This window comes from Anopheles nili, chromosome 2 (assembly GCF_943737925.1).
Source record: "Anopheles nili chromosome 2, idAnoNiliSN_F5_01, whole genome shotgun sequence".
Classification (NCBI taxonomy): domain Eukaryota; kingdom Metazoa; phylum Arthropoda; class Insecta; order Diptera; family Culicidae; genus Anopheles; species Anopheles nili.
The window spans coordinates 77,586,691-77,609,850 of NC_071291.1; the positions used below are offsets into that span (position 1 = coordinate 77,586,691).

Sequence of the window (23,160 nt, forward strand, 5' to 3'; positions counted from 1 at the left end):
ATGACTGCCGGTTCTATGCTAGTGGAACCAGTTTTTTTTATCATTTCTGCGTTCCTTCAAAGATACACTTTTTGGACCTACGTGTAGTAGAAATTGAAGAAATTCTGCACATTTCTCTGTTGCACTTCGTTCAAGCACCATTATGGCATCGATTAGGAGTTGGTTTAGTTTAAAGCAAACGGAAAAAGACCGTTTAAGTGAGATAGAGAGTGATTGCGAATACCGTGAGCGATGGATCACGATAAGATTAGTGTATTTCAGTGGGTTTCTAATGTTTCTATCTTTTGGTGTTGTGACGACAAGCCTTTGGCCATACCTGGAGAACGTAAGGCAAAAATACCATGCTGATTTTGCAAATGTTTTATTTTTTTTCTCTGTTTCATGTTCAGATGGACCCGACTGTGGACAAAACATTCTTGAGTGTTTTGTTTGCGGCCCCACCGGCGGGTCAATTGATTTTCAGTCCTCTAATTGGCTGGTGCTCAAATAGACTGTCATCAATAAGAGTTCCTTTCGTGATCTTAACGGGGTTATTTATTTTTGGGCACATCTTGTACAGTACCATAGAACTGGTTTGCATGCCTTATCGGAGATATAGTTTGTTGCTCTCCAGGTTCGTTTTCGGCATAGCAACGTCAATTAATACCCTAAACCGAGCGTTCATTTCTACGGCCACGAAGCTTTCCGAGCGTACCCCGGCAATTTCAATGAGTTCTTTAGCGCAGACGCTTGGCCTTGCTGTTGGTCCAATGATTCAATCCATGTTGTCCATAGTCGGCACGGACGGTTTTATGTGGTATGGTCTACGTTTCAACATGTATACATTAGGTGGCTGGATATGTGCTCTTGTTGGAGTGGTATATATAGTATTTCTTAATCCATCCTGGTTTGTTCATCGTACAATTGCTGCACGAGAAGCAATGAAATCGACCGGTTGTAGTGTAGTAAAGGATACGTTGGAACCTGTACAACAGTTTTCTATTTGGGCGATCATGATTAGCTACGGCGTGTTGATGTTTTTTTATGTATCTTTTCAAACGTACGTTTCGAAGCAACTTTTTTTAAAGATGTAAATTGTTATGAATATTTCCGCTTTGTTAATTTCAGGACTCTTTCACCAATATCGCTTGATCAGTTCGCATGGACACACGAGGAATCTCTCTACTACCTTGGAATGTTGCTCACTTGCGGAACTTTATGCTCTTGTGGAGTATTTTTGCTGTTGCCTCTGTTATGCAAACGATTCAGCGAACACAATATATTTTTGTATTTTGCAATATTGCCTTTATTTTGTAGCCAAGTGGCAATGATACCTGTAGGTAGTAAAACTGTTGAAATGTCCACAACGATCCATAACGGAAGCATGGTTGGATGTCCTATTACTCAGGAATGGTGCATGCTAGTTCCTCCAATTAATCAGTACCAGCTAATTATTTCTTACGTACTGTTATGTATTTCATTTTCGGTTGGAATTGCTTTAAGTCAAACAATTCTTTCGAAGCTGCTTGGCATTCGTCCGCAGGGTAATTGGATGGCTTTGTATACAAGCGTCGGAGGTATAACACGTATACTTGGCCCGGGCTCAGTTTTCGTGTACGTTCGTTTTGGCACCTACTGGTTATTTGGACTAGGGGCAACCTTGTCTGGGTTGATGCTTGTATGGCTGTTTTACAATAAAAGTCATCTTCGAACCACGCAAAAAGTACCTGCAGCTGCGGAAATGGAACAACTGGAAGTTTCCGTTTAATATTTGTAAATTTGAAATGAAGGAAATTTTTGAAAAATGTAAACTTTATTGGAATCATGTTTTAACAATCAGCTGATGTTCGGAGAAACCATATCTTTCTGTTTCATGTTCATTGCTTCTTCAACCGTATTTGGAAGCTCATTATTGAGAGTTTCCGGAAGCTTTAGAATGGCCATACCAGAAGTAATACCAAGACAGCCAAACAATATCATCGGAAGTGGTGTCCATAATTTAGCTAATAGCGGCGTTTGAGGAGCAACCATGGATCCAATCCGCCCAAACATGGAGCATGTTGATAGGAGACTTTGGCGAAGATTGGTGGGAAAAATTTCCACAGTGTATATGTATAAAGTGCCAAAAGACATCGTGATGGTCAGTTTGCTTAGCAAAAATAGGCTAAGTTTTAAAAATGGCACATCTGAAATATAAAAAAGAAACTTGTAAACTTGTAAAAGAATTTTTGCTAGGGACCTTTTTGTAGCTTCTTACCATGGCTCGCAATGAATACCGATGATATACAGAACAAGCCGCTGAGAATTAATGTAGCAAAAAGTGTCTTTTTTCGTCCTATACGATCTAATATCAATTGCATCAAAAAAAATCCAGGGAGTTCGATTAGTGAAACGAGAATGAAGTTTAGGTACTTGTTTCCGCTCAATGAAACAGAGTTGAGACTTAATCCAAAATAAACCATCGTGTTTGTAAGCCAACAAAAAGAGCAATTTATGACACGCAGTGTTAGTCCGCGACTGTTAAAAGCATCTTGTAGTAAACGTGAGAATGGTTGCCTGTCCAATGCTTTAGCCGATGTTTCACTACCGTTGCTCGAACAGAATCTTTCCATTACTGCTTGTGAGAGCTTCTTACCATTTGTATCGGCAGCCTTTTTTAAAATTTTAAATGCATCTTGATTTCGATTTTTAGACAGCAACCATCGCACGCTTTCTGCTGTTGTGTATAGCAATGGAAGTGCCAAAAAACCAGGAATGTATATAATACGTAAAAGCGTACGCCAATTTGAAAAATACATAGATAGCAGGCCCAGGAGCGCTTGGCCGAAAGAAAAAGCACATGATATAATATTATTGCCAGTCACACGCATTTTAGGTCCAACAAGCTCCAGTGCTAGGATAAATGCCGTCGTATACATTGTGGATCCGATGACGGGGTCGAGAAATTCCATTATAACAAACATTTCGTAGCTATTCGCGAAAGATCGCAACGTTCCAAAAAATGCGCTCCCGAAGACGCTTACCAGTAGCACCCATCGTCTGCCGAATCGGTCTGATAAGTACCCGGCAACTGGAAGAGCGACAAACTGTCCAATGTTATTCACGGTACCAACCATAGTTAGCTTCCAATCGTTTGCTTCACATGTTATGTTAAAGTCTTGCACTATAGTAGTTTCTTGCGATTTAAACACGTATTTGTCGCACGAAAGCACCACAGAGGAATTGAATCCTTCACTGCTACACTCCCTTGACCCCTGGTCAAAGGTGTTGTTCCGGATGTGTTGATAACGTTTGCATCGTATGTCGCCTTCAACCACGGTAGTTCCATTCATCCAGTCCGTGTAGTATATATCTGTTGTTAAATCTTCACATTCCGGTATTAAACACCTTAAAAATGGAGAACATAGTTTTATATTATTTTTTACAGAATTTATACGTTTTACTGCACTCTAACCTATACTCAACATTGCCGGCTGTGAAGATGTAGCTAAGTGTAAAAAGCGCATTGAATATAATCGGCAGTACCATTAATCCATACTGACGCATTTGAAACAGTCCGAACTGACCGATCTCGTGCAACACTCCATCTAAGTCCAAATCGTCCTCTGATCGCGCCATGATACTTGTGAATTGTACTTTGTACTCTCACTTTTTGCACTCGACTTGGATGCACTTCCTTCGGACAATGTTTTTCATATGCAAGCAGCTTTCTGGGGTAGAGGGAATGGAACTGATGTGGTAAACGTTAGAGAACCTGTTTCGTAGTCGAACGGACTGTTGTCTATCCGTTCCGTAAGTGCGTCTATGTTTTGAATGAAAGAAAGCTATTTTTGACTCGTGTGACAACCGGCGTGTTCACAACCATTGACGCTACTGCGCGTGCTCAGGGTTTGTCTGTTTTGACCGAGCGCCATCAGGTTTCTACGCCAGCTGGCAATGTGGAATGTAAGCGGAATGTGCTTTGAATCATCAAATATTGTATTATTATCGGCGATACGTTAATTGGTTTTGATTGATTTCACTTTACACGCTTGTTTAGCACGCGTTTAAGCAGCACGCATGGTGCAAAGGTGTTGAAAATATTATTTCACATTTGAAGAGGAGAACTGCCAATGTTATTCCTAATAGTGTGTGATTGCAAAGCGCTTCAGAGATAAAACCTCTTTCATTTGAATCATTATCAGTTGCCAACTGACTCTGACAATGCATAATCTGTAAATGAACTGGAGTCGGAGGGGAGTTCATGTTGTCTACAGTTCAATATTGTGATTAGAATGAGTGCGATTAGAATGACGTTCGATTAGTGTATTTTATTTTTTTGTTTCTGCTTGTAATTTTTATATGCTTTGATCAATCTTTACTTTAGCTAGTTTTTATAACAAATAACTATATACATTTCTTATCATCATCATGTTTATCGTTATTATTTGCTATATTATGATTTGTTGTTTCTTTTATTTTGAAATTTAAGAGCAACAAATGAAAAACGAAACCTTGAGCACTATTGTGTTAGTATAGTTAATGTTTATCATTATCGTAAAAACTATAAAATAAAACAATCTCATTTGTTTCTTGATTTCATGTTATCGTTGTTACTGGTGGTGTTTGCTTATTTTTAGAATATATATTGTGTGTATGTTATTTTAGACTAGTGGCATTCTCTGGAAAATATGCATAGCTAAAAGCTTTGTTAGGTGTCTAAACGGTCCGAATCTAAACTATCTTGCTTGAGATTTTCCGCTTCACTAGCCGTATTTGGTAATCGAACATTGCCAGTCTCTGGAAATTCTAAAATTGTGAATGCCGAAAACAGTGCAATAGAGCCAAACAGTGTCATTGGCAGCGGTTTCCAAAGCTTAGCTAGAAGTGGCATTTGAGGCGCCACTATAGAACCAAGGCGACCGATCATGGAACACATGGAGAGTAAGCTTTGACGAAGGTTTGTGGGGAAAATCTCGGCAGTGTAAATGTATAACACTCCGAACGAAAAGGAAATTGTCATTTTACTGATGAGAAACATTGTCGTGTGAAGCCATCCTTCATCTGTAATCGAAATAAAATCATGTAAATTATAAAAGCATTTGTTAAGCGTGCTTGCTCAAATTTACCTTCCGGGATGGCCAATGTTACCAGACACATGACTCCACATATTGCCAATGACACGAATTGTGTCATTCGTCGAGGAAATCGGTTCATAATGAAATTCATGCTCAGTGCGGCAGGTATTTCGACAAGTGTTATGAGAATAAAATTAACATTTTTATCTCCCGCTAATGTGACTGAATTCAATGTCAAGCCGTAATATACCATAACGTTCGTGAACCAACATAAGGAGCATATTGCTAAACGAACAACAAGACGTTTAAATTTGAACACCTCTGATAACTGATCGACGAAGGAAACGTTTTCTGAGAGTTGCAGTGGTTCACGTTGATAGTGGTCGTCATTAGCAAAATGCTTTTGTGTTTCTTCTGATAGAGTTCTTCCGTTAATTTTGGCAGCTTGCTGCAGAATGACGATTGCCTCTTCTCGGCGACCCTTTGAGAGCAACCAACGAATACTTTCGGCAGTAATCCACAAGAATGAGAGCGAAACGAGACCTGGTACAAAGATGGCCAACAGATAGAAACGCCAGTTGTGAATGAACATAGCAATGACTCCCATGGCAGCTTCTCCTAGAGCGAATACAACTAGACATAAGCTTTTTGCCAGCACACGTTGTTTTGGTCCCACTAATTCCTGGCCAAGGATGAAGGCTGTCGTGTACATGGTGGAACCGACTAAGGGCTCGAGAAATTCGAAAATCATAAACATTTCGTAGCTCACTGAAAACGAGCGTATGATCCCCAAGATGGAACCTAACGCAATGCTGACTAGCAATGCCCATTTGCGACCATATCGATCCGAAAATATGCCGCCTATTAGAAGAGCTAGGGCCTGAGCTATACTATGGATTGTTCCAACAAGGGTTATCTTCCATGTGTTTTTGTCGCATGTTAAATCAAACTAGAATGAAACAAAAGAAAAGGGGTAAAATGGTGTCGTAATACAACGGTCATTAGGCGCAGCTTTAGCAGCGTAGATATGGTTTCAGCCAATGGAAACTGGTAATGAAACATCGTGCGTTAGAGTGGTATCATCAGCTGTTTCCTGGTCATAAAAGAACAGCTCACTTACTTCATTCACAATCGTTGTTAACGCATTATCTTGGAAGACAAAGTCAAAGCAGTTCGTGATAGCGGAGCTATTGAAATCTTGCGCTTGGCATTGCATATGGCCCGTGCTGATATTCATGAGCGGTTCATATCGCTCGCACTTCGCCGGTTGGTTGTGTACAAAAGGTACTGCAGCATGGAGCCATTCCGTGTTGTACACAGCATCGCTGCGATTCTCGCAACTTGGAATGTAGCATCTAAAATGTATCAAAATCGTCTCAGAGTGTCTCCAGAATACGAAATGTGCGATTAAACTTACCTGTAGTTTAGGTCGGCGGCAGTGAATACATATGAGAGGTTGGAGAATGCGTTAAACACCAGTGGTAGAATCATGAGTAGAAACTGGCGCAGCTGGAACCCACCAAATGACCCAATTTCAACGAGTATGTCATCGAGTGCTATTCCCAACATTTTATCAAATTGAAGACGCTTCCCTTCGAGTTGGATGTACAGAAACTAAACAAAAATATAACGTGTGATGCCGCTGCAAACTCTGATCTCAGACTGTCCCCCATTCTGTCCTAATGCCGCAATGGCGTTTTGCACAATCTCTGTTCTTTTGTCATTCGCTTTATCGCAGATTATTGCTTTGAGATGTTTCTACACTAACACGCACAGTGCGTCTAAGCAGAAATAGAGGTACATTCGTACTGTACCATCTTTTCGTGTGCGTGATTTTTTTGATGAGCCAAGCAGCATAAATCCCCTGGTGCGAACCCGCACTGGTTCTCATGCATTGATGTATTTTTAGCATACTGTTAAAATAAGTATGGATTGCTGTCTAGACGCAGGGACGTGAGGAGTATTTTGCGTATGATGATATTTAGGGGACGAAAGTATTTACACCGCATTGACGACAACGTGCTCTTTGATATGATCTGTAATGCTGTTCTGTAGCGATGTTATCTCAAAATCGTTATGTTACGATAGAGTTATCCTGTAATTAACTGCTGCTTGAGAGCTGTTACGCGAGTGAGGAAGAATAAGAGTTTGAGAGTTAGAGAGTAAGAGAGAATTAATGGTGATTAGTAATACAGTAGTTGTTGCCAATCTAAACACATAATAATCAGTATTTTTGATACATCACGGGTTGGTTGTCATATGTCTCGCTAATGATAAAAAAATTATATTAAACGACTTTGATGAATTTGAATCTTTCTGTAATAAGTGAGTACATAACGAAAACATTATCATTTGAAATGTGATGAACTATATAAGGTAGTATTTCAATTTTTTTTGGTGGGGGGTAGGGCGGATTGGAGAGGTAGTGTATCGCCCAGCTCCATTCTCTATAGTAGCAAAGAAAGGTAATACGTTTCACATGTACCTTAATTGCATGTAAATTGCGTTTTAAATCAGATAAAATTAATCAAATCAGAGGATGAGGTAATAATTGCAGAACTGATTTAAAAATAATCTGTAAATTACCCTTTGTTATGAAAAATGGATGAGTATCGGTAATTTGAAACTGGCTCTAATATACTTCGTGCAATATGGGATTTTAAGCTCAGAAATTGTTTGAACATATTGCGTGAGTTATGGTTTCTTTTATCATGAAGCTTTTAGGAGGGTAATTATGCTGTAACAATACTACCATTGCATTGCAATGAACTTTTTTTCTCTCCTCAGAATATTTGTGGTGTTTGGAGTTTTCCAAGTAGGAAAAGTTTCACTAGATTCTGTTTATAATTTTGTAAATAACTCGTGCACGGTCGCTGATCTGTACAATAATAGTGACGTTGCAAGAGTTTTTTGTATAGTGAACCGTACGGAGGAACTGATATACACAAATTCAACTGTGGATGAATTCAACCTAACCGTCCCGCTCAGTATGATAACACCGTGGAAAATATTGATAGCTGATTCGAATGTTACTCGAGTGATATTCCCCAGAGGGATGAGTCCCAGTGTAGCACATCTCCAAAATGTCGGAATTGAAGAAGTTCATTTTGAAGAAAATACAAAGTTACAGGATTTTAGAGCAGATCATACAACCCTTCAGAAAATTCCTGAATCAGTGTCAAAGCTGTTAGCCCTCGATATACTTTGGGTAACGCATTCAGCGTTATATAGTTTCAGTTTTGACGTTCTTGTAAACACGTCTGTTTCTCTGTTGTATTTAGTGGCCAACAAGATCACGACGATATCTATTACAGATGGGCTAGTTTGCTGTAGCAAACTCGAAGAATTGTTTTTATCTGATAATCTTCTTAAAACGTTTGACTTTGGTGTAATTGCTTTGATGTCTAAATTGAAGAATTTGTTCTTGGAAAACAATCAATTAGATATGATTGATGTGAATTCTGCCAACAGCAACAATAAGCCTTTGGCTATTTTAAGCGACAAATCGTCTAATTTTTGTTCATGGCGTGACTATTACACAAAAAATGAGATCTGGCTAGAATCCGATGGAGAAGACTGCAAACCAAATTGTACAGATTACTTTGCAAATGTGTTGTTGATAAACTTGGCTCGAAACGATATCTTTAAGGTAAACTTTAGTGTATTTACTGCAATGAACAATTTAAATTCGCTAGATTTATCAAACAATCACTTGATTTCTTTGAGTGCTAACGAATTGGAAGTTCCTCTTAGACTAAGCGAATTGTATGCCTCCAACAATAATTTATCAACGATTAATTTTAGACCGTTTCCTAGCTTGATGGCCTTGCACCTTTTTAATAACAGCATAAAGGATTTAAATATGAGCAATTTACCAGAAAACATAGATTACTTAAATTTGATCAACAATCCGTTAGATTGTGATCTGCTACCGCATATGAACAGAAATACTAGCTTACCGCTTATCGGACCGTACACAGAGTGTTAAAATATCCATTGAAAATTATTTCTTATGATGTGATTTGTCGTATCTTGTATTGTTAAAATATATTCGATAATCTGCAGTTTGAAATTAGCTGGATCAAGTTATTTTAGTTTCCAGTAATGAATGACAGGATCAACTATCAGCGCTAAACATACTAAGTGCATTTTGTGAATAAATTTTCGAAATAATTACTTGTCTAACTCAAAAATAAATTATCAAGAATGTTGTACACCTTGACCTCGAAAATGGTTTCATGTGCTATCAATTTTAATTAAAGTTTATATTCAGTTGATGGCACATTTTCCGTTATTTGAAAATGCTATAAAAAAACCATACGACGCAGAAGGTACTTCAATATAGGAATTGCAATTAAGCGACATGGTTAATGTTGTGTATCATTTATCAAACCGTCAATCATAAATCTCGATTAATCTCAATCAAGCTACCATCTACTTTTTTGCTATGCCACAATTTAATTGTCAAATTACATGTTTGATAGCTCTATTATAGACACATTTATAATCTAATCGAGTCAACAATTAATATGGTAACATTTTGAATACTTTCAAAACAATATCGCTCGTATTTCTTCAGTTGCTCATTGCTTGTTTCGTTCATTTCCAAACTGGGGTGTTCAAAAGATAGTACCAGTGTAAGATGTAGCAACACATGATACTCGCCAGGAAGTTAGATTTTATATTGTCATTTGGAGGATACAAGAATTTCCGTCAACATGGGGTTTTATTTCCTATAGATAATTTTTGTGCAAAAATTAGCTTCATTGTTTGAAACTGAATTGAGAATATTTTCAGGTTGCACTAATAAATTAATAATAAATTGCTTCATAAACGATATAACTCCTTCGTTCGTATCCTTTTTCTTTATTTATGTTTCAAACATTAAAGATTTGACTATGCCTTTATTTCGAACTGTAAAATATACATCCGCCGCAAATATGGTGTCTTGTTGTGATAGCAATTTGAATTGAAGTTTGTATTCACCCGCTGGAACATTTGCCGGCATATGATGATCAGCTAGAAACCATACGATATTATAGGTACGATTCTATATGGGTAAGAAACAAATTAATACCTTAACATTGCAATCAGCCTTGTGCACTTACTCCGGTTGGGCATGGATCCAGTAGCTCGGGAAGGGTGTCGGAAACAACATCGTAAATGTGTTTTGGTATACCATATGTAGGAGGATTTTTGATAAAATCACATGCATTTCCCTCGACAGTGACCATAAACGGCTGGAATGTACTGAGCTTATAAAATAATTTCACTTTTACGATAATGTTATCGAATATATGTGGTACATCAATAGACAAATTGATCATGGTTGGCGCGTTTCGTCGAGGCACTGTTTTGCAGTAAACGAGAGTAGATACTTTGTAAGGGGTGTCAATGCAGACGTAGCGTTTTATCTTCAACGAATATTTGCCATCATCTTGTTGGTTTATTCGATAAGGACAACATTCGAAGATGAAATTCGAAATTGATATAATGAAGCAATATTTTAAAAACCACTGAATACATCTGTTCGAATCCATTTCACGTAAACGGACATAGTAAGACTGATGCAAATGAGCAGTGATACATTTGATGCTATGAAACGTTTACCACGATATCAATCGACAATTAATACTTACTTACTTAATGATACATTTACCGTGCTTACAATAGACAATAGTAATATTATATTTTGAATATTCTGATCGAAGAGACAATGTTTTTAATTAATGATAGTTTAAGATTGAAATTGTTTTAATAGCGATCTTTTCTTTAATTTGTTCTTGCATATCTGAAGTTTATTATTTCTTAATATAGGTTTATAATTTGGTTCTCGTAGTATATCAAAGTGATATGAAGAAGCACTCCAAGTAAAAGGCAAACCAAAACTTTCGGTTTGGTATTGGATTATAAGGTGAATGTCGACTACCACCTTGAATATCATTAGAATTAACAAGGACCAAAAGTGGAAAGAACAATTTGGGTTGTTTTGTTTATTGAAAACAAATATGAAAATCTGTTATATCAAGCAGGCTCGTTGGTCTGAAGCTCGTTACCATAAAACGAATGATGCGAATGGTCAAAAACACGGTTTTTGGACAACATGCATGTCAGGTAGGAAATTTGGTCAGGTTTGGCGAAAAAATATTCAAATTTTATCCCAGTTTCAACTTATTCTCTCAGCTGTGAGCTATAGCTTTCTTGCAAAACATACTGAGCGATATTTTTGTGGACTTAAAGAAGGATACGATGCAGATTCACGATTTGTTCAGTGGTTAAGATGTATTGTATCGTGTTGTCTGACTGCAACCAATCATCATGGAAGAGAATAAAATTATCGGAATTTCAGTTGTACGTATGCGGAAAATAATCAATTCGGATGCGCACTGAAAAGAGCCGCTTTATGGTGACAGAGAAACATTGCATATTGAAACCTGTTCATTGCAATTGGAAAAGAGAACGATCGAATAAGCTTTAAACAAATTCATGAAACATACGGCTGTACGCTGTGCATATCGCTTTTACAGTCGGAATATTCTTAAAAATGCATTATAAACAGGCAAGGAATTTGTATTATTCAAATTACTACGAACAAGAGTGACCTTATTGTTTTCGTTGCCGATTCGTGTTTGTTTTACTTCTTTCATAGCGTTTTCACTTATCGATGTGATTGCATACATCTTCGCAGTGTAAAATTTATTAATATAGTTAGTCCTTTTTGAAAGCCAATAAAAATAAATTGCATCCTAAATAGATAAGGTAGGTTTTACAAAAAACCTTCTGTGGTATATGATGATCAAGCTCACTAGCAAATGGTTCACTGTCAAAAACACGTAAAATCTTATGACTTTTGTAATTTCTCTGACGATGTAATGTGTTTCCACTTGCAGATAAAATCGTTTGTGGGTATGCCGTACCTTCTTTGTCGCTTGACAAACAATCATGACAAACTCTCAAGGCATCTATATGTATTGCTTGCGCAAAAGAGAAATATATCCTGACTATCTCATTTTGCTTGTCACCGAAAAATACAAAGCTACAAACAATGACTGCAACATAACGAAATATATGCACCTTTTTACAACACTGAAACAAGAAGTAGCTATTGATGCATAAATCGATATCTATAATCTCTGTATCATCGTGGTATCGGATTTTTATCAACATTTGCTTATTTGCCTTCTTTCACTTTTATACACATCTCATACCACGTTCTTTGCGTTGGCGTTAATGTATTGAGGTGGCGTTGAAGTTCAGTTGTAGACTGTTTGTGTTTCAATTTACCTGATTTACATTTTATATGCCTTTTCTTATATTTTTCTTTCGTATTTTTTAAAGAACCAAAAGGCAACTTTTGAATAAAAGCATCTCAAAATTCTGGCTTGAATTTAATTTTAATTTTTTTTGTTCGAGAGATATTGTGAATAGAAAGCTTAAATAGATTTACAGTAAACATATTTAGTTACGGTTGCGAAAAAAATATTTAGAGAAAAAGAAAGAGATAAAGATGGGAAAGAAAGCAAACGGAGAGCGACTATCGTTTAAGAGGAGCCAGGATTTCATCGAAAGAGAGGCAAATAATTTATTATTGATAAATGATTTGTTATTTTTCTTCTGCTTTGTGGTTGAACCATTCGAAGTCCAATTATTTCAAGTATTCTTCGTATTCAGCCATCATGCCCTTGGATGAATTGATTTCTATCTAGACTGATTTAAGAACAATCCATGGGTATCATAATAAAAAGAAGATCTACTCATAGTACATAGTGATTCACATAGAATTTTGATCGATGAATTGCATATTTGAATCAGGCAAGATGTGGATAAATTTGATAAATCCAGGATTGTAACCTACACAAGCTTATACCAAAAATAGGGTGCATGGCAGGAGGGTGCATGGATTGGAATAGATAGAACAGCTCGTGGAAAATCAATTTCAATTCAATGACCATCAAATTCTATGATGTTTTTGTTTAAACCTTCGCTTGTGATCGAAATTAGATACATGACATAACTGAAAGCTTGTTTCTCTTGCTTCTTACAATTTTTCACATATCTGGGCGCTACAACCTTATCGCTTAACAGTCTAGGGTTGCTCCAGAAACAATCGAAACCGCTCACGGTCGAGCACTGTGGTCTGTCAATGTTTAATTTCTGTCTTTTTGGATGCATCTACGTCATCACTCCATCTCCGTTTTTTGACTACCACGTTTTTTCTATTCATATATATAATCTAAACAGGCTTTACGGAAAAGATCGTCAGGTGCCATTTTATTGACGTGACTATCCGTTCTTATGATACGTAGGGCAGCTACAAACTAATGATGTCTATGTTATCAGTTCATTCCAGGACCTGGATTGACTTGCAGCTAATGCTGTAGCTACTGAACTGTGTTCTATCTCCTTTCTTGTATAAATAAATACCATATAGATGAACCCATGATCCCATTTATAAACCATACATTCCGTGTCTTTTGGCTTGTTGCAATGTTAGCAAACATGATTTTTTTATTTCTTGATGTTTCAATATTTGAATCTCTTATTTTTGTTATTTGTTTCATGTTTGGAAATGATTTCGAATATACTTTTATGTTTTAGTATTTATTGATGATTACGTTATATTGTTTTAAAGGGCTTACAGTTTCTGAACATGGTTTACAATTACAATAGTTCGTAGACCGAGTACTGCTGATTTAGTAAAATCAGAGCAAAAAGGATGTTTCGCAAATCAAATGAGATACAACCTTTCACTTTATATCGTTAGTGTAGAGTGGTTTTTCTCAGGTGGTCCGGCGCCGTTGAAACTATAAATTATGCCCTTTATATTTCTTCATCTACATGAATGAGCATATGGACAAAAGTACGCTCATACGTGTATAAAAGAGATGCCATCGTAAACGATGGAAGAAACAAAATTTATCTAAGGTTGTTTTAAAGGTTTAAAATTCGATGTGATAAACCGTATTAAAAAAAGTTTATTGGTTTGAACTCAAGTACATATAGTTATAAATTCTAAATTGATGATTAAAAATCATCCAAAATGATCGTTTGGAGTGCATCAGTCGACTTTAAATCAAAAATAAAATATGTAACACAAAGTTTAGCTAATATTCGAAAAATAAAAAAGTCATGGGCTGTGCACAAAAATTAAAGATGAAGTATGTTGGTGTACATGAACTCTCAACCCCAACAGTTACAGATTATCTTGAAGGAAATGCCAAAATATAAATTCATTCTTGTATAGGCACAGGCCAATCAATACACATTTAATCCCATGAACAGTAAATGAATGCTGAGAAAATGAGCACTCCTTTAATCAGGTGAACTTGCCAGGTGTTATGCGAAAACAAGCATGTGAAAAGCGCTAGTAGTATCTTTAATGTATGAAAGAAAATTTGCAGCAAATGATACAGGCCGAGTGAGTGGAGAATGTCATTTTGAAGGGTTAAATATAGAATGGTGATGAGGAAAAGAAGTGTGGACATCAAAGCATTTAATGCCGCTTCGGGAACCGGAAGCTTCGTGAAGATGAAGCGGTTTTAGACTGAACGAACCAAATGTGCCGATGTAAAATTTTCATAATTGCGTTGAAATAAATAGAATAAATTCTTCGTCCCGCATGCTGCTTCCGCAAAATAAATAAAAAAGAAAACAATTATCATTCCGACAAAGGCGAAGATACTAGATGCCGGTAGTGAGTGAAAATGTAGAAAGGAGACGGTTTGTATTTTGTGAACCAAATTAAAATAATATAACAATAAAAACGGCACCATCCAACCTCGTAGACCTCTATTTATGGGCTCCGCCGATGTAGAAATTTATGTCTCGACGAGGAAGTTGGAACGAATAGGAAAACCTAAAGCAAATAAAGGAAGATAGAAATAGGCCAGGTGAAATATAATTCCCGAGTTTCTTCGAGAAGAACGAGTTGAGGCCATAGGGAATGGTCTAAACAGTCTCTGTATATCTGAATAAAATGAAATTGGGACTAATGTTTGGGATGTTGTTTAATTATAATAAAATATGAGTGTTTGCTTAACTCATGATTTTGACTCGTTTACTATTTGTGTATCGGACGCTAGAATGGACGCTATTTAATTTAACTTAAGTAAACTTGAATGTAAAATGATGTGTGGAAAATTCAATGAAGATATCATTAAACAATTTTTCTTTTTGGTGTGAAATATTTCTGCTATATTAGTATCATTTTCATGATATAGCATGTGTACTCGAATGTTTATTTAAAAAAACAATTTAAAGGATATACACCTAATATGATCAGTTGGATTGCTAAGAATCAGCACTGCTGTTCAAATGTACTTTCGTAAACTTGCATTGAAGTTTCAGCTAAATAAAGTTGAATTATGTGAAAAGGACGCATGTCTCAAATAAATTTCGGGTTCGTCGTTCAATGAATCGTTGAAGTCTACTGCTTAGGAACGGTTGCGAAACTTGTTTTCTAATGGGCTTAGCTGATGTAAATTAAAACATAAAAAAAACGCATTTTTTAACAATTCCTAGTACAACGGTAATTGATGGAATAAACGACAGTGCTTAACAAATAAATATAGTAATATTAATATTGCTATTCACCCCCAGTCATACCGTTTTCATATTCGGATAATTGAAGAAAATAATAAATCAAAATTTGTTTTCAACAATTATATTTTTGTTTAATTTATTATGCTTTTTAAAAATATTTTTTCTAATATCATCCAAAAGCAAGCAGTTTTTTCTTATCTGTTTGATAAAGAAAATCGTATTAAATATTTTTCTAATACTTTACCGTAGGTTATTTTTCGCGTCAGTTCTTTGTGATTTTTTTCGCAGTGGAGCTTCTTAATATTGCGCCTTGGACGGATTTTCATTCAAGAACTATTTGAATAAACACCTTTTTATGGTACAATTTAAAGAACAGTTAAACATTTTCATATATACAGCCTATATTATCATAAAATTTGTGTTTATTTTTGTTAATTAAAAATGAATTGTGTGTCAAAACGGACTACAAACTTTATGACCATTTTATATTGATTATTTTGAGATTTTCTTTAGATTTACACTGTTTATTGATATAGTACACGATCTTTAAAAAGCAGTAGGAATGTGGAACGATTTTTCTATGTGTGATTTTAATTCACGGCAAAACATATAAAATTAATTTATAGTAGATTAAAAAAAATAAGTATTTTCATTATTGTTTTTTACTGTTATATATGACAATGTGGTAATGCAATTCCTCGTACGATGAATATTGATATTGTCATTGTTGATAATCGCATAACGCATTATAATTTAGCAGAATTTGATATTTGATATATTTCATTATTACTGTCGACAAATTTCAGAGATGGGTATGATTGTAGATTTGAGTTCAAATTCATACAATGGTTTTGAAATTTAATTGAATTATTTACGAATGAAATAGAGGTATATCTTGAAATATACTTTCTACTTACCACATATTTTCAAGTTTATTTTCTTCATTTTGTCATGCCGTGAAGCAATTTATGTTGCATTTGGAAATCTGAAGAATCATTTGATTAATATTACTTAGTTTTTGCATTTTGCTCAAAAGGAAACAAATACTAAAATGATTTTGACTAGATTCTTCTAAGTTGTAATATTTAAATGCAAAAGAGAGTCGTTCGGCATTCATGTTTCTCATACAATTTTCTTTTATATAGAATGTGGTGGAAATAAACGTCTAATACTTAGTAAGAAACTTGGGCACTTTTTCATAGTTAGGCTAGGTCACTTCCGGTAGCGATGCTTCGAAGCGTATCGTCTACACATCCCGGTTTAGGTCATAATTATTAAACCACGTAAAACGAAATGCTAGAGTACATAGTAAGTGATATTCAGCTTTGCTATTTTTCATTCGAGCTTTCGTGGTTGATCTTGATTTGGAAGATAGAAGAGAACTAATTACTATGTAGAGAAACATATATTTCATTTCCTGCTGAATGAAGCATTGGATGTATTCAAGCATGATCTTAGCAATCTGTTCGTGGAGATGAATTACTATCATTTATTGTTAGATGTAGTGCAATGATCTATGATTTATTTATCTCAGTTTACGATAAAATATCGGGCTCCGAAACTCTGCACTTCGTCTGTCATAAAATATTGTATTGAAATGTATGTCGTAAAGTATGTTCCTCTTATACTCACTCAGTAATGTTATGGAATTTGTATTTTTTGTCAGCTAAAAAATAAGTGAATTAGGGTATATTTCATTGCTTTTTGATGTGTTGATTAAAACAACCTATGAAGCTATCTGTAGGTTTTGGATAGTTTGCTCAGTTGATTTCCGATGACTTTCTGTATTTAAAATTACTCGAAGAATTGTCTGGAGCAGGTAGAATGCGTGGCTATTTTAAAGATTTTTTCGTGAATTATTTTTGGTTAATCTTTAATTTAATTTTTTTTAATAGTTTTCGATAAATGTTTTGAAATCTTTGGAATGTTTAGAAAAAAAATGACAAATTTATTTCATCAACATTGAACTGGTGCAAATCCATTCCGAGAACTTGTGAACTATATTAGGAACTTTGCGGCCTTAGTTATGCAATTATTTTGAGTTATTGTTGCAGCTTAGTAAAATGAATAAAAAGGAAATAATTAGCTAAAGGTCGGGTGACATCTACAAATCTGTAATATTACTATGTTTGCGTGTTTTTAAATGTAAAAATAATGTCCATTTAACGAAATGGCACTCATGCTGTTCTTATTTCTTTTTAATTTGCTTTATGGCATGATGTTTATCTTTTATTTATACATCAATTTATGTTTGAAAGAGTGTCGTTGATTTTAATTTTCTTGCAAGTCAATGTGTATTTGATGAAAGGAGTTTTCTATGGATTTTTTCCTGGTTTTAATTACAGTTTTGCTTTGCATTACGAAATAACTCTTTGAAATATTGTTGAATTTTTATGTTGCAATATTTAACTGATGATGCATCAGAGAATAAGATAAATTCCACAAGACACATTTGCTTGGCATTATGCATTGTGTCAATGAATCTCAATGTTACTTAAAAAACTTCGCAATCAATCGATAATAGGCAAGCTTGGAACTATTTCACACCATGCTCTACGTCATAAAGCAAAGTGTTTAAAAATAACTTATATGTGTTAATATCACAATTTCATTCATTCGCACCTTTTTACACTTGGTGCAATTAATTCATCTATGAACATTTTAGGGATCATGGTTAAAATATTTACAATTTACACTGGGTGGTATATTTAGTTTCCAACAAACTAGAGATAACAACGTTATATCACCATTGCACACGTAATTATGCTTCGCTGCTAACAAACTAATCCACACTTCTTCAATACGATAAATATGTACACGTATGCAAACAAACGACCTTCCACGTCAGCAGAAGTCGAGGAGGAGTTTTAAATGTGGATGCCGACCGTTCTAGGGGACGAATTTAATGGCGCTAATGCTCTCAACTGCGCTTGAGTCACTTGCTGCTGCTGCTGCTGTAACTGCTGCGGTTGCTGCTGTTGGCTGCACTGCAGCTGTTGCGATTGCATGCCAGTGGGGAGCACCGGCTGGCTATGCGAGGGTTGTGCTGTAGTTGAATGATATTCGACAGATCGTGCCTGAGTTCGTGGGTCATGATGTTGCACTGTTAGCTGATTATTAGTTCGATTATTTGGAGGGGCGCGGGTTAGCTGGTAGCTATTGCGAATGTTGGAATGGGTCAGTGAAATATTCTGCTGATGTTGCCTACGCTGATTGTTTGGTACATCCGGTAGCGCAAACCGAAGCTTTTCCCAGAACAACTTATCTCCCCATTGGAGATACGTGTTTGTCTTGAGATACAGCCGGATGTCTGGATCTAAGTCTTTTTGGGGCACCTCGCCAAGTAGTATCACAATCAAACGACGGCGTCTGTCGCGCAGCACCTGATGATGGGCCGATTTAAATTCAAATCGGCACCATTCGGACTTGATGAAGTTTTCCGAGAGAACCATGATGGTACGTCTGGAGGATTCCACGGCCTGCAAAATGTTATCTGCGATGTACGCACCGACGGGAAAATCCCTGTAGTGAAGGCAAAGTTTGTAACATGGGTCACCGTTTTCGAGCAGTGGTGCTAACTCTTCTGCGACGAACGTTTCATCTTTCGAGCTGTATGACACAAAGGCATCGAACAGTTTGTCTCGCTCGTTCTTGTCAATGTCGGCATTCCGGTAGAACAAACGGACCCCAAACTTGGAGTGAAACCATACTCGCATTTCCTGTCGGAACACGAACAACACGAGTGTAAGAATAATCACCAACGAAAATCCGAAAAGTGCTGCTACCAGCAAAGGAATATAGCCTTCGATCGGTTGTGGCGATAAAATCGTTTTTCGCGAGGTCAGATTTCCGTTGATCACATTCTCGAGCGGAGTGACACCACTGCACAAAGAAGAGCTGTTATCATGATAGACTATGAAGTCTCCGGTTGAACCCTCAACCATCGGGTCTCCTCCACTGGCGGTATTCGCGGGAACTTGAGAAGTGGTGTTAGTCGTGCTGCCGGGTATGAGTCGTATCGCATGCATTGAGCATCTTATCTTGAGCCGATCACGAACAATGTCGTATGTTTTAAGGTATTCATGGAATCGGTTTACAAAATCGCATTCGCACGGCCAGGGGTTAGCAGCTAAACGGATCTCGTTCAGTTGCTTTGGCAAATGCCAAACGTTGAATTCCACGATTCGGTTGTGATCCAGTCGTAAGATCTTTAGGTTATGAAGATGATCGAAGGTGTGATTGGCGATCATCGTGATGTGATTGTAGTGCAGCAATAACTCTTTTAGATTATCGAGTCCTTCGAACTCGAAGCCGTTCAGCTCGCTTACAAGGTTGTGATCGAGCTGCAAAATTTCGAGCTCTTTTAGGCCATAAAAGGTGCGGTTACTGATTGTCTCAATGTTTGAGCCATTGAGAAACAGAATCTTCAGCCGTTTTCTACCAAGAAACGCGTGGCTGCTGAGTGATCGGAAGTTGTTTCCATCGAGATAAATTTGCGTCGAATCCATCGGAATCTGGTCGGGCAATCGGTCATCGTAGCCGGCCCGTGAGCAGTCGACCACGTTAGAGGTCCAGCTTTGATCGTGGTAGCAGGTGCACTGCTTTGGACACTCCATCTTGCAGTCGCAAGCATAGAAGTCACAACAGTGGCACAGCGCGAAGCAATGCGTTTCGTACTTGCAAAGAAACTGATTTGGCTGGGCTTCGACTAGCGGAACGTACGTTCGCCCTCGGTTGTATAGCAGCTTGCAGTAGATGCTATCGAGATCCATTAGCCGCGGTTGCGTCCGCGAGTCAACGTTGTTTTTTTGCAGCCAATTGAGATTGCAATCGCACTGGTATGGATTTCCTCCGATATAAAATTCAGGCAGCGCGCGGTCTTCGGGTACGGCCGATATTCGCAGTGCGTTTGGATCGAGCGTCGTGATCTTGTTGCCGAAGAGGTCCACCCGGGTTAGGTTGGGCTTCTTGAAGAACGTATAAGATTGCACCTTCGAGATAAGGTTGTCGTTGAGGTACAACAGCTCAACGCTGTTTGGAATTGCACTTCCGGTGATTTCCGTCAACTGATTCGAGCTTGCGTCAATAGTGCTCAGCGATAGTTGTGACTCAATCTCGAAGTAGTTTCCGAGCTCTGTGATTTTGTTCGCGTGAATATCCAACCATTGGAGTCCAGTGGGAATGAGCGCATAATCGAACACCTCCAGATGGTTGTCGCTGATATTGAGCCACAGCAGGTTGGGAAGCTTCGTGAAGAGACCGGCGATGTCTGTCATGTAGTTGCCATCGAGTCGGATGGCTTGCAGTTTCGTGTTGTTGTCAAACGACGATTGTTCTACGGTTTTCAGTCGGTTCTGGGACAGATTTAGAATGTGGAGGGATCGCATAGCATCGAACGTGCCTCTCCGAATGACTTCGATGTTGTTCTCTGTCAGCCGTAGACCGTAGAGATGCACCATATCGCGGAAGCTGGCGTTATCAACGTTCGAAATGTGATTCTCTCCAAGGTCTAGTGTGCGGAGCAACGGAACATCGTACAATGCATCCGGCACCTGCAGCAATTTGTTGCCGTTCAAGTGTAATTCCTGTAGAGTGGAATGGTTACGAAGTGCTAGACGATCGACGCGTGAGATTCGGTTATAGTCTAGCGAAAGTAATGCTAAGTTTTTAAGGCCCTTGAAGGTGAACTGGTCAACGATGGAAAGCCGATTATGCGATAGAATTACAGTGTGCAGGGCGCCGAGCTCGGAAAAGGTGTTTTCGGCTATACTTTCGATGGAGTTTTCTTGCATCCTCAAGACCTGCAAGCTGGTCAGGTCTCGAAAAATGGTTGGCTCTAGTTTTGTTATTTTGTTGTTTGATAAATCCAAGAGAATGAGTTTAACCAACCCCTGGAAGGTGGCAGGATTGATCCACTCAGACGTAAGCTCATTGTTGGATAAATCCAGCACCAGCAGCTGGTGTAGGTCACTGAAAATTCCCGGAGCCAGTACGTTCAGACTGTTGTTTTGTAAGTAAATTTCTTTGATGTGCTTGGCCTCGGAAAACAGCTCTGGAGGGAGGTTGGTGAGCCGGTTAAGTGAAATATCTAGCCTGGACAGCGACACTAGTCCTTCGAGTGCGCGATCGGCGATGTAATTCATTCCGTTGCTCTGCAGCCGCAAATCGGTGAGCTTGCCGAGACCGGAGAATATAGCTGGAGGTAGATTATCGATAGTGTTGTGTGATAGGTCCAAGGTGATTATGGAACTGCCACATTTTTTCGACAATCTCGTGCTCAATGAAGCGCTGAAGTGAAACACTGACAGATCACGCAAGCGATTCTGCGTGAGATTGAGGTAGTTAAGCCTGCTCAGCGGGCAAATCATACCATCCGGCACGCTCCAAATGTTGTTGTGGCTTAGATCGAGCCTTTGGAGCTTAGATAGTTCGTTGTTGAACACCTGTGGCGCTATTTCGAGGCTTATTGACGACCAGTCCGTATTGTGCGTGCGTATCGTGAGGTTTGCGAGTTTCTTCAGCCCACGAAAGGATCCGTCACTTAAGTTAGCAATTTTACAGTACTCGATTGATAGCGAATGGAGTTCAGCGAGCTGCTTAAAACTACCGGGACTGAGGCTGCTTTGAAAGAACAGCCCATCGTTGCATTGAAGCCGCAACCGGATGGTATTTTCAGGATGTAGCACACTGAAATTCGTGTTTTCCAGCTCACTGTTGATAGTCCTTAGACGACACAATAGTGTCAAATCTTCCTCCCGGTAACCATCCCAACGACACTCATCCGGCGCTTGGTTCAGTAATGACTTGCTCAGCGAAGCTCCGAACACCCCGAATATGGTGCCAAACATCATCGTTAGCAGTGCCGGTGAGGGGCGCATTGTGGTGGATGATTTGGCCCCGGTCATACGCTTCACTTCTAAATATCACACACTGTCGCACTTACATACACACTCATACGCCTCTGCACGAATGATGTTGTGAAAATCGTACCCGTCATATGCCGCACGGCTTAGTACGAATGATACTGTGAAAATCGCACCCGAGTAGTGAACGACAGTCACCACTCCTAATCAACAACTTCGCGTACAATGCCTTAAGGAACCATTCACATCACTCATATCTGTTTCAACCCACTGTTGCCTAAACTCAACGGTGGAACATAGGTTGTAATCACTTTTTTCCTACTGCGCAACGATTTCAGGTTGGTTTTCCACTGCTCATTAGTAAGCACATCATAAATTTTATGTTTTTTTGTTTGAATTATGAACATATCTTTACCATTTGCTTGCGCCAAATAACCAACTGTAGCTGAAGCTTAGGAAGTGAAATTGGCTGCTAGCATTCCATATTTCTTCCATTTTTTAATGAACACGAGTGTAACGCTTTCGCAAAAAAACGATTGATCTCTTTGAATCGATCATTTCCAACACATTTACGAATCAAACGTTGCACATATTTTGCTTTTTTTTGTAAATGACACCTGGCGCACTGGGAACAACCCGGTAAGCACTCAACAAAGAAGGTTAGTTTTCACCGACGGCATTTTACTTTTGGGCACTAGGGCCGGAAAATCATTCAACCA

The 23,160-nt window shown here is 37.9% G+C and overlaps 4 protein-coding genes across 4 annotated transcripts; 1 reads left to right on the forward strand and 3 right to left on the reverse strand.

Moving 5' to 3' along the window:
- Window positions 1–142: 142 nt before the first annotated feature.
- LOC128730231 (major facilitator superfamily domain-containing protein 8-like) lies at window positions 143–1,747 on the forward strand. The gene is made up of 3 exons (XM_053823265.1): window positions 143–325; window positions 390–1,039; window positions 1,108–1,747. The coding sequence occupies exons 1-3, from the start codon at window positions 143–145 to the stop codon at window positions 1,745–1,747; spliced, it is 1,473 nt and encodes a 490-aa protein (XP_053679240.1).
- Window positions 1,748–1,815: 68 nt separating this feature from the next.
- LOC128730232 (organic cation transporter protein-like) lies at window positions 1,816–3,597 on the reverse strand. Its single transcript, XM_053823267.1, has 3 exons — window positions 3,434–3,597; window positions 2,237–3,366; window positions 1,816–2,165 (listed from the first exon to the last, which is right to left on the reverse strand). Exons 1-3 carry the CDS (start codon window positions 3,595–3,597, stop codon window positions 1,816–1,818), a joined length of 1,644 nt encoding a protein of 547 aa, XP_053679242.1.
- A 1,072-nt stretch (window positions 3,598–4,669) lies between these two features.
- Window positions 4,670–6,605, reverse strand: LOC128730233 (organic cation transporter protein-like). The gene is made up of 4 exons (XM_053823268.1): window positions 6,454–6,605; window positions 6,157–6,391; window positions 5,088–5,985; window positions 4,670–5,022 (listed from the first exon to the last, which is right to left on the reverse strand). The coding sequence occupies exons 1-4, from the start codon at window positions 6,603–6,605 to the stop codon at window positions 4,670–4,672; spliced, it is 1,638 nt and encodes a 545-aa protein (XP_053679243.1).
- Window positions 6,606–18,445: 11,840 nt separating this feature from the next.
- On the reverse strand, window positions 18,446–22,456 carry LOC128730844 (toll-like receptor Tollo). Its single transcript, XM_053823926.1, has one exon. The coding sequence runs from the start codon at window positions 22,454–22,456 to the stop codon at window positions 18,446–18,448; it is 4,011 nt and encodes a 1,336-aa protein (XP_053679901.1).
- Window positions 22,457–23,160: the final 704 nt, after the last annotated feature.

Coding starts and splice junctions, on each gene's coding strand:
- LOC128730233 (XM_053823268.1), bottom strand. CDS start 6,605: ATGTTGGGAATAGCACTCGATGACATACTCGTTGAAATTGGGTCATTT. Junction 6,392..6,453: donor GCCGCCGACCTAAACTACAG/GTAAGTTTAATC, acceptor GATACATTTTAG/ATGCTACATTCCAAGTTGCG. Junction 5,023..5,087: donor AACATTGGCCATCCCGGAAG/GTAAATTTGAGC, acceptor TTTCGATTACAG/ATGAAGGATGGCTTCACACG.
- LOC128730232 (XM_053823267.1), bottom strand. CDS start 3,597: ATGGCGCGATCAGAGGACGATTTGGACTTAGATGGAGTGTTGCACGAG. Junction 3,367..3,433: donor GCCGGCAATGTTGAGTATAG/GTTAGAGTGCAG, acceptor TCCATTTTTAAG/GTGTTTAATACCGGAATGTG. Junction 2,166..2,236: donor GGTATTCATTGCGAGCCATG/GTAAGAAGCTAC, acceptor TTTATATTTCAG/ATGTGCCATTTTTAAAACTT.
- LOC128730231 (XM_053823265.1), top strand. CDS start 143: ATGGCATCGATTAGGAGTTGGTTTAGTTTAAAGCAAACGGAAAAAGAC. Junction 326..389: donor TTTGGCCATACCTGGAGAAC/GTAAGGCAAAAA, acceptor TTTCATGTTCAG/ATGGACCCGACTGTGGACAA. Junction 1,040..1,107: donor TTTTATGTATCTTTTCAAAC/GTACGTTTCGAA, acceptor TGTTAATTTCAG/GACTCTTTCACCAATATCGC.
- LOC128730844 (XM_053823926.1), bottom strand. CDS start 22,456: ATGCGCCCCTCACCGGCACTGCTAACGATGATGTTTGGCACCATATTC.